The sequence below is a fragment of the Numenius arquata genome, chromosome 2 (assembly GCF_964106895.1).
Source record: "Numenius arquata chromosome 2, bNumArq3.hap1.1, whole genome shotgun sequence".
In the NCBI taxonomy this organism is placed as follows: domain Eukaryota; kingdom Metazoa; phylum Chordata; class Aves; order Charadriiformes; family Scolopacidae; genus Numenius; species Numenius arquata.
The window spans coordinates 54,495,481-54,508,038 of NC_133577.1; the positions used below are offsets into that span (position 1 = coordinate 54,495,481).

Genomic DNA, 12,558 nt, shown 5'->3' on the forward strand with positions numbered 1-12,558 from the left:
TGGCTTAAAACAACAAAAGGAATTCATTCAGAATTCAAAGCTGATGTTCTTTGCTTAATCTTCTTGATTCCGGACATGACATAGTAATATATAGCAGATATGTTAATATCTGGATGCAATAAAATGAATTAAAATTACGGATATCTTTTTTTGTTACGTATTTAGATGGTCTTTTGGTTTTATCCTAATGAACCGCTTGTTTGCGATAGTGAAGTAGTGATACCATATCCATTACAGTGGGTAAAACTTTAGGAGTTATTCATATATCAAATTACCTCTCCAAAGTAAGGGCCGTGTTTTCTCCTGGCCCATAAACAGCATTACAAATGGTGAGCAGGGAAACGGTGACATCCAGTGCTCAGATATTACGGAAAGGGTCCGCACCCTCATCGTGCTCTTTTTCATTTGCTCCAATGCACAGACACCGTCAGCGTCTAACGCACAGACGCGTTAACGTCGCAGCAAAGCACTGTGAACACCCCCAATAAACTCAACAAGATTTTAAAACTCTCTTACCTTCAGGTTTTCTCTTTGAATAAACAACAAATAACGCAAACAACTTCGTAAACAATACCGCACCCTGCCACTGTGGTGATTTTTTATTTCTTACCAGACCAAGAGTATTTAGATCAGCCCTTATATAATTCCATTTATATTAATGAAAAAAGGAAATACAAGCGGCACAGCTTGTATTAGAGATTTGTTACGATTACAATTCCAAGAACGTTTGCACAGCTACCTGAAACGGACAATTTCGATGACAAAAATAGCGGCTGACAGAGACGAGTCTGCATGCCCACCCCATCAGTTATCTCTTCTTCCCCTGTAGAGCACCACAGCGCTGTACTCTGACCACAGTGCTATACAAGAGTACGAAAAATATGCGGGAATGAAAAAGGAGAATAAGAACCCCCCTCTTTTTGTTTTTGTTTTTGTTTTTTTTTTTTCCTATAAGACTAAACGAATTTATCCTAAAAGTGAGAGTGCTTAAAAAGATAATTCTGTAATAAACATGTTAATTCGCAATTAACCCCAACAGGCACTAACTCCCTATACATGTCAGCTTAAATTGCTAAGAAAAAAATTCGAAGACTACAAGAAATCAATGAAGAACACATGAAAGAAGCCAACTGGTGCTTGCACGTAGGGTCATTTTCTACCCTTCGGTAGGCTGCTTACAAAAAGCTGTTCAAACCTGGGGTAACATTTCAGACTTGTCAGAATCTATCCTACTTTTCTTCCAATTCAAATAATTTCTCAATTTGAAAGAAGCTATTTCAGTAGGAGAGTGGAAACATAGAGATACAGGCATTTACATCCAGGTACGTGGGGCCACTTGACAAACTTCACAGACCATAACGGCAATTCACCAAGTTTCCTCTTCATCACTTTGGCCAGTTTTCAAACTCTGAGAAGCTTTTCCTTCCAGTTAAGAAGTTGGCAAAAAGGCTAAAAAGCTCAAAAAGCATTGCTCCACCTTAAACTTAACGCATTTTTCTAAAACAGACAAGGTCTGGTACAATCTCTCAGCCAATGCAATTTAAAAAATGGCTGACTTAATTGCAAAGATAATTTTGCACTACTATTTTCTTTTTTTAAAGAAAGAACTTGATAAAAGATACAAGAATCCAGGATGTTTATCTCTATTGTTTTTATGAAACACGTGAGATAGGAAAGAATAAGCATCTCGCTTATGAAATTTCCTAAGAAAAACCTGAGACCAACTTACAAGTCTCTGAACAAGAACAATTTAATTCAATGAGCAAGGAAACTGCTCCATTTTGAAAGACAATTGGATTCTGGGCATCCAAACTGCATTTCCTTATGCGTTCTAAGGGGAGCTTTGTGCTCAGACATCACTATCCCTAAATCCCAAAGTCTTTTTGGAGACCAACATTAAATTATGGACCAAACCAAAGCACCTGACACCTGCAGACTTAGTTATATTTTCATAATTTGAGCTTTATTAGCACCTGAGCTTAAAAACTGTCAGCTTAAACAGCAGCTGTAAATCAGACTCATAATAAAGACTTAAATACAAAGCCTGTTTTTCCCCCCGCCCAGCTCCCAAAGATGTGCAGCTTAGGGCTGCAGCAAAAATGTTCAAAAACCCTTTCTGACATAAAACTAACACAAGATGGAAGAGAGCACAAAGATGCAGTTTTATACCATCACCCCTGCCATTTTTTGAAATATTCAAGATTACTGGAACCAGTACAGGCCCTTGCTTAGGGGGTGTTGCTCAACTCAACTACAATTACCAAAGCACCAAATCACAAATGCAACGTTTTTCATCCTGCTCTCATCTCCTAAGGCATTCTGCTTATAGAGTTGCATTATTCTTAAATGCTGACAATTAGCAACCTTTGCTTTAACTGGTTTTAATTAAGAGGAACTTCAGTTTTGATACATAATTTCTCTCTGAGGTTAGTTGTTCCTTCCTTTCCCCAGCACTTAAAAAGGTTGCTTTAATGCTCTCAAAAACTTGCATAAATGTTTGGTTTTATACCATAATTTTAGTAAGTTTAAATATTATTCTTCCTTGTTCTTACATAAATTAAGCCACCTTATTGCTTATGATTTCCGTGAAATACACAGGCATATTTAAAATAAAAATTATTGCCTGAAAAAGCTGCTGAAACACGTTTTCTTGCACTCAACAGTTACTTGAGGATGGCGAGAGCACCAATTAGTATGGGCTGCAGCCGCTCAGTCTCAATGTCTCATTGCACCAAGAATGAATGCACTCCTGAAAAAATTGGTTATTTTGAACATATACTACTGGATAATCGCCCACGACCATGTAAACGTTGCAGCAGCTACAGAGACAACTGAGCTTTAGCCATCCAAAAGACAAGTGAGCTATGTGTTAGCTATCCTGGTTTTGCTGCTGTGTAATGCCATCGCATGCCATTTGATGTATACAAAGAACTTGTAGCCAGAATGGCTTTAAACTAAAGTTTAAATATAGTTAATTATTTTTTTAACGCATATTTCTCGTCGTAATAAATTCCTTAAAAAAGGAACAGTTACATAAACATTAAAAATAGATTTTAAAAAAAAAATTATCTGATGCAGTCTGCCATAGTTACCTTCCTCATTTTCAAAGAGAACAGAAAAATGTATTTAGGTACAACAGTGGAATTTGTGTCATCATGACCAAGCGATTACAGCGCACAGCGAGATTCTCTGCGGCTCTGCGGTCCTGGTCCCCATGGAAACCGGACTCGGATATTGTCCTCCACTCGCTGGAGCACGGAGACTTGGGAGCCTTTTGTGCCTGATGAGATTTCTTCCACAACCTTCCAGCAACAGACCCTATGCTTCCTCCTGACTCTTTCCTAATTGAGATGCAAATTAATCTCTGTGGCTGATTACACTTCCCTTAAAGCCCCTGACAAGTGCAGCTGTAACCGGAGTTTACAGACTTTCCAACAAGTGACTTCAGCTGTCACTCCTGGCAAGATGCTGCCCCAGCTCCCCGGCACGCGACCCCACGCAGGCAGCGCTTCCCGCGGGCGCTGGGACCAGCTCCTTCCCCTCCCACCTTCCCAGGCAGGAGCGAGCATCAGGCCCCTGCTCCACCACAAGCGCCACAGCCCCCGTGTCTTACAGCCAGTGAACCATTTACGCCAGAAGAAGTGTCCAAGCAATTTCTAACCACACCTTAATTGAGAAAATTTTTAGCTACTAACCCTTATTATGGGTGGTGGCTTTTAACAGGTGACAAACAGAGGTGGCAGACCACTCCTCAGCTCTGCCGTACACAAGCCTTTCTGCACTCACTCGAACCGCACGGTGACATCCAATGTGCTGCTAAACATCATTCAGTACTCTTCCAGGATTATTGCTTTTTATTTCTCCCTTCTATTGAGATTTTTTGAGTTTGTTCACCTTTGAGTTATTTTCATCCGCAGTTAGCAAACACCAGAGCTCTCCTTTGGGAGCGACAGAGCAGTGTTAGCGCATTGGATGGCTTCAAGCACCCCCTTTACACCTCTATACATTTACGTTCCAATTTCTGGCTCATTAAGAATTTTAGCATATCTAGAAGTGTTTTATTCTCTATTGAAAAGTTATGGACCGCTTGCTTTCCCACTCCAGTGTTGTCCTGATGGGATCTTCCCACCCCGTCATCTTTGTCCAGTTTCACAAGTTTCTCAATCCACTTTCATTTATCAAACAGACAAGCGGCAGTTGATTCACTGCAGATATCGTTGGTGCAAGAGCAGGCACAAAAAAAGGGAAGAAAAGAATCTGGGGACAGATGCTGCTTCAGCTAGACCTCAAACATATGCTGAGAAGTGGCACGTGCTATCCTATTTGTGCTGCTCGTCTTTCCCCGGGGACAAGGAGGGACCCAGAGAGAGACCCTGCTGGAAAGCAGGAGCACAGCAGGCTGGTGAGAGCTGCTCGCTCACAAAGCGTTGATAGCCAAAAGATGAGCAGGATCAGGGATGAGAATCCCGACCGGGAGCGAGGCGCTGGGATAGCAATCAGAGGCGACAGGATCTTGTCATTCTTGTAACTGCTGTTATTCATGTTAATTTTACTACACTGCTATTTTATTATTATTATACATTGACTATAGAAACAGATGGACTAAGCTAAATTCTGCATAGAAGAATTTTAGTAATTAGCTAGATTTCTCTCATCAAAAAGAAGCGGAAAACTTGGCAAGTTTTGAATCATCTGTTAGGTATGACCACTGTTTTGCAGCTGATGTACTGCATTCAACTGCTTATGCAACAACCACCAACTGCTTTTGTTTTAAAATGAGTACACAATCAAGTTAATATAATACAAATTTACTTAACCACAATGCTACTTTTAATTTCTGACGACTTCTGCAAAGTATACTGGATAAAAATCTAGCCTTTAAAAAAAAAAAAAAACAACAATATTTTGAGGATATTTTGTGTTTTGTTCTTTCGAAGATCAAAACACTTAATTTACAAACTCTTTCTCAAAGTCATATGGTTAGAAAAACACTCAAATCAAAAGCTTCCCCAAAGAAAAAGCGCAGTGTGTGTTGGTCCAAAGATAAGTGATACGATTAACAAAACAAGCTACAAGATGTTTCTCCCATAGTTACAGCATCACGAGAAAATCCTAGAATAAGTGAAACCCAGCAATAACGCTGTTGGTTTGTGTATCACACAAGAATAAAAGTCTATGCTACAATTTCTGTCACAGAGAAGCATACCATCAAGTCATCTTCCAGCAATTGTTAGAAAATATGTTCTGAAAATGCCCAAACACAGACGTCATCGGAATGAAACTGGAATTTGGGAACCGAAACGTCCATATCTGAGGCCAAATCCCATCTGTCCTATTAATGCAACGAGTCCCAGTAAAGTCAATCGGACTACTACTTTGAATAAGATAAGAACACGACTGAGCTTTGTCTATTAGCCCAATATACACTGTAGGTAACTTCCAGTAGTGTGAAAGAAAATCGAGTATTATCATTACTTACAGGTCACAGCATCAGTGTAAAGCCCAAGTCCACCACCAGCGAGTCCGAAGCTGCTGGTGAGAACGCTCTTGTGATGTTATGATCTTATTTTTCAAGTGCTGGATGGCAACTAGGTGCGAGTGAGTGAAAACGTTGAGCTTGACGCGGCGAAAGCTTTGACCTTTCCCAGTAAAATCACATGGCAAGGATTTTCACTATAGCTTACCTCTCCTCAGCAGAACATTCAGAAGTCAGAACCCTACCAAGGGGAGCCTTGCCCCAGCGGGAGGAAAGGATACAAGCTCTGGTAGAGCGGGATGAGCGACTTGACGGCTCGGCTGGCGTTGATGCACGTGGCACATATGAGGCTTGGCAGCAGCTTTGCAGTCACGATCGCTCCATCGAAGAGAGGACCAAAAAATGGCACCTGCGGATCCCAAAATAAAAACAAGGCGTGTAAAGCCGAGCAAATGGAAGCCAAAAGGTTAGTGTAGAGCACGGGAACAACTTCCAACAGAAGTTTCAGAAGCAAAATGCCTGACTCCCGGGGGATTTTCAGAGCAAGGCAACTGCTGCTTGAGAAAGGCACCAGGGAGGGAAGAGGAGGCAAGTTTCACACTGCCCACTCTAGACAGTGAAGTTACTTGGTTACATTACAAGTGTTAGCTTGCTCCGGGTCTCCTCTCTAGATCACGGGCACCAAGAGACTCCTCCAAGTACAGCAGAAGAGCCCAGAAACAAACCACCTCCATAGGCTGCAGGCGCAGGGCCATGCAGAGAAGGTGGAGTATCCTTCTCCGGAGACATCCAAACCCCGCCTGGACACGTTCCTGTGCGACCTGCTCTGGGTGGACCTGCTTTGGCAGGGGGGTTGGACTGGATGATCTCCAGAGGTCCCTTCCAACCCCATATCATTCTGTGATTACCAGCAAGGTTGGCAGGGTTGGTCAGGTGGTACCTTTGCTAGCAGAACTTTTACTGTATCTTGCATTGTATTAGGGATGTTTGGAATAATAAGCATCAGACCCACTACAGAAGACCAGTACAGTACATTCTTTTACCATAAAATGGTATGACCACATTGTTTTCCACACCAAAACTTCCATAGTGATATTAATCCCCCAATTTTTTTATGTTAAGTTTTTAAATCTTCCATAATTACCATCAGTGCATTTTGCACGTATATGCACATTTCACAGAATATTCAACTGGGTAAACACGAGCTTGTTATGCATATGAACAAAATTTGTCTACGAATTTGAAATCAACATCCCCTTTGGAGCAGATACTAAGAGCTGTTTTCTGTCTTGCGTCTCAACAGGAGGCCCTAATTTACTGGCTGAATCCGACATTGGCAGGAGTCTTTGCAAAGAAGTATTTTTTTCAGATAATCCTCTATAAACTCCTTCCATGGACTTTGCTAAAGGAAAAAAATGAACTAAAAATTGAGCTGACCCAGGATAACAAGGTCTGTGGAAAGCAGAGAAGATGGCAGAAAACCACCACCTCTGAGAGGCAGTTCCCCGTAAATACAGCTGGGACAGGCACAAACAAGGTGTTAAAACACCATTCCTTTGGGGTTACCTCCAGAGGAAACCACCACGTAATGTCATTTGGTGAGATATGGCTCTTCAGATAAAGGGCATCCTAGGTAAAAGAGACACTTTACAGAAGTGAAAAATGTCCAGAATTGCATACACGTGACAGACTTTGCCATGTCAAACTCGGGAAAATTTTAATCATAGAACAGAATTGTCTAGGTTGGAAGGGACTTTTAAGATCATCGAGTCCAACCATTAAGTGAATGTTTAAATATATACTAAATTTTAGTATTTACAAGTAGTCAAACTCATTTTCCTTTCAGAAACTTAAAATGAAAAAGAAAAACCAAACCAAACACAAAAGCCCCAACCAAAACCCTAAACAAAAGCTAGCAGCAATTATCAATATTTAAGCTATGGATTTTTTCCATCTGTACAGAGGCTTATCACATAAATAAATACCCTCTATTATTCTTCTGCAACTGCTTGTGGGTGACTGTGACAGTCATTCAATAAATGGACAAAGGGAATAATATAAATCCCCTGCATCTAGGGAATTCCTCTAATTAGAAGTGGCAATGAATTACAGAAGAAATTTGGTTTTAATATAACATCTGCAAGTGACAGCTGTCTTTTCACACAGTTATTTTGTCATTCCTTTACTTAAAATAATTACCCACCTCCCAAAAAACAGAGTAGTGTAAAATGTTTCCATAGTGGTTTACCTTTTATTTTTTTTAAAAACTGGCTTTACTATTCTAGACAGCTGGAAAGAAAGGTGACAGGAAGAAAAACCATGCCACCAAAGCGATAATGTTCTCGACAGTGAAGTTTTTCCTCTTTAAGCAGTAACTTTTCTAAGTGAAATTTTTAACACATACTGTTTGCAAATATTGGCTAAAGGAGGAGAAAAATGTAAAACTATATTTTTATGTAAGTACAAAAGAGGAGGTTAAGTACATGCTAGCATTAAAATTATACCAACGTACAAATACCAGATATTTAAAGTCAGATTAGCACTGACATAGGCTACCCTACAGGGAAATTCATTGTCAGTGTTTTTGTCAAGCAACTTTTACTTACTGGACTATGTTTCACTGTTTCTAAACCACCTGGAGTCTAGGGAGTGTGGCAGATTTTCTTAACACAGTATTACAGAATTTATATACTTAAAATATAGACAAGGTATGTAAATATTTTAACACACCTTATATGTCTGTGTATATAAATACATTCGCATAAATACACATGCTCGCATTTAACAAAAAAAAAATCCTTGTAGGCACTCTCCAGAAAATTGATCAAAAATCTCTCCAATGTGTCTGAGATTTTAAAACAAAAAGTTTAAAAATCGCTTTCTCTGAAAGTTTAATAGTCAAACACCAATAAATCATACTTTAATCTAGAGCTCCTTTTAAACAGAAAAGTAGGCTACTTCAAGCTGAACCCCAAAAACCGAGAGCTTTCCTTCGCACCCCCGAACCCTGTCCCCACAGTGCAGAGAGACGAGCACAGAAGGTGCTCTTCGGAGTGCCTTTCGTGACGTTTGGAGACACGCTTTTTTCAAGCGTTGTTCAAATAATCAAACAGATTCTTTCAAGAACCGTGTCCTAGGCATGCGTTTTGTCAAAAAGTACACACTTTTCGCAACCCAAAGTTGGCATACACTGGCAGATGAAAAAAGAAAATAATGCAAAGGATGGACGTGACTTTGCACGAGAGTGACTGATTTAACGTTACCAAAGAAAAACAAGCATAACCCACAAGAAACCAGAACCAAGAACAGTATTTCCCCAAATTGGTTCACGGCTTTTCGATGTGCGGGGCTAACCCTCCGGAGACCTGCCAAGGCATCGCTGCCCTGCCTTAGGGCAGGGGGGGGCACCAGGAGCCCTCGCCGCCCCCCGGCAGGCTCGGGGTCCGCGGAGCCCGCTGCGATGCGAGGAGCACACAACCCGACCATACGCCTGCCTGGACACAAAGCTCGGAATTATTAATTCCCCAGCAGATCTACCGGCCATGACGAGGGTCATTAAAGTCAATGGAACTCGCATATCGTCAGCTTCCATCTGTACAGGGGGCTCTGCCCTAACGAGGAGTTCGAGGGGAGAGACCAGCTGAACGCACGGGGGACATGCTCCCCGCTCAGTACTTTTCTGTAAGTTGGTATTAAAAACCTATTTCAGGAAAACAGTGTTTTGAACGGTTACAAAAAAATATATTATGCTTTGACAGGAATCAATTAAAAAAAAAAAAAAGGGGGAAATATTCCCTTCCTTGAGTATTCCAAATGTCAATGCAAGTTATCCATGAAACAAAAATTAATATTCAGCCCATTGCAAACACCTGCTTCGTTACGATTTCCAAGAAAAAAAAAATATAATTATTTCTGTTGCACGCAGTAAAAGTAGGCAAGGTTAAATAAACCTTTTGAGCACAAAGACGTCCCCTCTGTAGCAAGCAGCACTAGTTAAAAGAGTGGGGAATGGGTAAATTATTGTACCAAATGGCTGAGAATTAATCTCTGATGACTAGCTGCAATCTAACGAGGCATCTGTGTCCCAGGGAACCCGCAGTATGTCCCTGGCGGTATGTGCAGTGTGTAGAGTCTGCCTGGCATTCTTTGTCCTCTTTTGCAGGCAGCTTTTCGTCTCATTGTTCAGAATATCCTCATGCATCTGTGACGCGTGGAATGCATTCACACTAACAGACTTACTATTGTCTTCTCTCAGAAGCTTTGTCGGGCAAAGACTGCATCACGGTTCCTGATAATTATATTGCTTAATTAATCAAGACAAAAAAAATTTGCAAATCATTGCCCGGTTGCCAAGCAGGGAGATAAAAAATGAAAACAATACAAGCTGAAGCAATATAACAAAAGTAACAGCTATCTGATCAGAAATTCTTATATAATGAAGCTATTAATGCTAAATCGGTTAATGTTAACATTGCTCCAGGTGTCTCTACTTAGATGCAAACAAAAAGGCTAACATTATGTATATAAAAGGCCAAATGTTGCCATGGATTCTGTAACCTGATAGAGAGGACAGCCTTTTCATTTGATTAGGGAATGCAATTTAAATACCAGGGACTGAAGCCAAACAACAGACATTTCTCTCTGCAAGCCTCTTTCATTCACCCTGGGGTCAGTAGCTGGTGAACAAAAGGTCAGCCACACTTGCCCTGGAAATGTCTGGATTAATTTTATTACATTGTAATGGTTTGTACTTTAAATGTAGGGATAACACTAAATTTCCAGTTAGCTATTATTCTTTCTGCCCGTTGGGTATTTTTGACTAATATGTAAGATGACATAGCTTTTCTCGATTGGTTCACAGAATTTTCAAGCTTGTTCAGAATGCTAAATTCGGATTTTCCTGATGGAACATTAAAAGCTAAAATTCCCAAGAAGGAAATTACAGACCCCAAAAGCAAGTGGAAGAAAAAACCCCTCTATTTCAATTTATAAAAAATTTGCAAGTTTGAAATGTCTACTGGCAAACCGCTGCTCGTTAAGACATAATACTTCTGTCATTCACAACTGGAAAAATATTGTATACAGCTGGTAAATATGTCAACCCATATATGCATTCTTCCACAGCTGGATATTCTTTTGGACAAATATTATCCCTCATATAAAGGAAATGGCATTTATCACACTGATTACTTTCATAAGTTATATTTTATATACATTTTTGCATCCATAATGTACCGGACAAGCATTTATTAAAGTAGTTTTTTAAACATATACACATATGTACATACGCACACACACCTCTGACATTTTCCAAAAAAATAACCCATTATTTCAAAAAAAGTCTAAAATGAGGTTGCAAACCAATGATTTAAACACAAAATACTAAACCTCAAATACTTTGGTGTAAGACTATCCAATGCCTACATCATCCTGTTGAGTCAGATTACGATGAGGGTCCCAAAATCGTGTAAGGCTATGCATGGTACCATATGTACAACGGCAACCAAACCGTATGGAGTAAATTAATAGCAAGTGAGGAACTTATATCTTTATTATTTTGCTTCTATTAAGTCACATTGGAAATTCACAATGATTATAAACATTGCTCTTTGTAAAATAACTCCTATAGGTTGAGAATTTTGAAATATATCTTTAAGCGCTAGGCATGAATATAAAATGAATTAGCAGCCATTTTGATCACTATTAGTAATTCTACTTTTAAAATAAAAGCGCATTGCTCAGAATACTTTTAAACTGAGATGAACAGCTTATATTTTGTATTTGCTGGAAAAAAAAAAAACCAACCCCGAACTCTAAAGCACTGAGTTTTATTTAAGCAAGAGAACCGTTGGTCACTTGCCTAACACACATGATAGATCCAATAAAGCAGCCAAAACATACCTCTGGTTTCTTCATGACCTCTATGAAAAACATGTGATTCTTCATGGGATAAATAACAATCAAAACATCTCCAAAATCTGTTGGTATAATGCCCCTGCGGTAGTTCCTGGTGTGTTCAGACCAGACGATGTGAACCTCGTCATTTCCCAAGTGACGAAGCTGCAACAGCAAATTGGCTCTTTATTAATCAGAGTGATAACAACAGTTTATGAGGGGTCATGGCTTACAAATTGAATTACAATGCTCAATAGTAGAAATATTTCATTACAGAAAAAGTTAAAATACTGTTTTTCTCCAGTTGCTCATGAAAAGATCAGCTAAATAATTTGCTTCATTCAGAACGCATTGTTGTCTGATGACTTAATGAAGTAATTATCAAACTAGCCATTAGCACAATATGTAAATGTACATTACCTACAATAATTTAAGATGGAAATCTGAATTAGTAGAACAAAACAGTAACCAACAGAACATCATATTCCAGACAAAATAACGTAGCCGTCTCAGAAATATGAAATGCCTTGACTCAGGATGTCAAGAAGCTTTCCACCATGAACAACTATTACTGAATTTATTACATTACAAACATCCCCTTTGCGGAGAGGACTTTTGTTTGAAAACTTAAGCAAAAGATCCTGGGCAATGCGAATTTGAGAAGAATGGGAAATACTGTGGGAGTTGTTTGTTTTTTTTTTTATTTGGAGCAGAGCTGCACAAAATATGGGTAAAATTTAAATGTGACATACACAAAAAGCATCTGAAAGCCTGTGTGTTTGCTTTGTTACGGGAGGAACTGGAGGTGATCTAACAGATGGCAAAAAGTATTTGGCAATCACGGACCAAGCTACGCACAATAGTTTCAACTGTAAGCTTGAAAGTTAAAATTTAATCCACATGCAGAATTGTCAGCCCAAAGCATAAAGAGAATTTAAGTCCCACTTAAAGCTTAAAAGACCACCCCCCCAATTTGGTGCTAGCCCCTGGAACAATGTGCACAATAGACCAAACAAAGAAGCCAAAACGTAGCTCTGCCTTCTTCACTGTCTCTGTGCGAGGCCGGGGGGGGGGGGGGGGTGGAGAGGAAAGAAAAAGGTAGTGATTTTCATCGGTACATAACAACTGAGTAATCCCCACGCGCCTTGTAGCAGCCTACAGCACTGGATTTTCCTTCCTCAGAACCC

General features: G+C 39.8%; 1 protein-coding gene across 1 annotated transcript in view; it reads right to left on the minus strand.

Annotated features, from left to right (window-relative positions):
• RALGAPA2 (Ral GTPase activating protein catalytic subunit alpha 2) overlaps positions 1-12,558 on the minus strand; it is a 139,726-nt gene that overhangs the window by 45,358 nt on the left and 81,810 nt on the right. The window contains exons 36-37 of the mRNA XM_074168019.1: positions 11,378-11,536; positions 5,758-5,885 (exon numbers count right to left, since the gene is read on the minus strand). Of these exons, the coding sequence (XP_074024120.1) occupies positions 5,758-5,885; positions 11,378-11,536 (287 nt within the window). The remainder of the gene's footprint in view (positions 1-5,757; positions 5,886-11,377; positions 11,537-12,558) is intronic.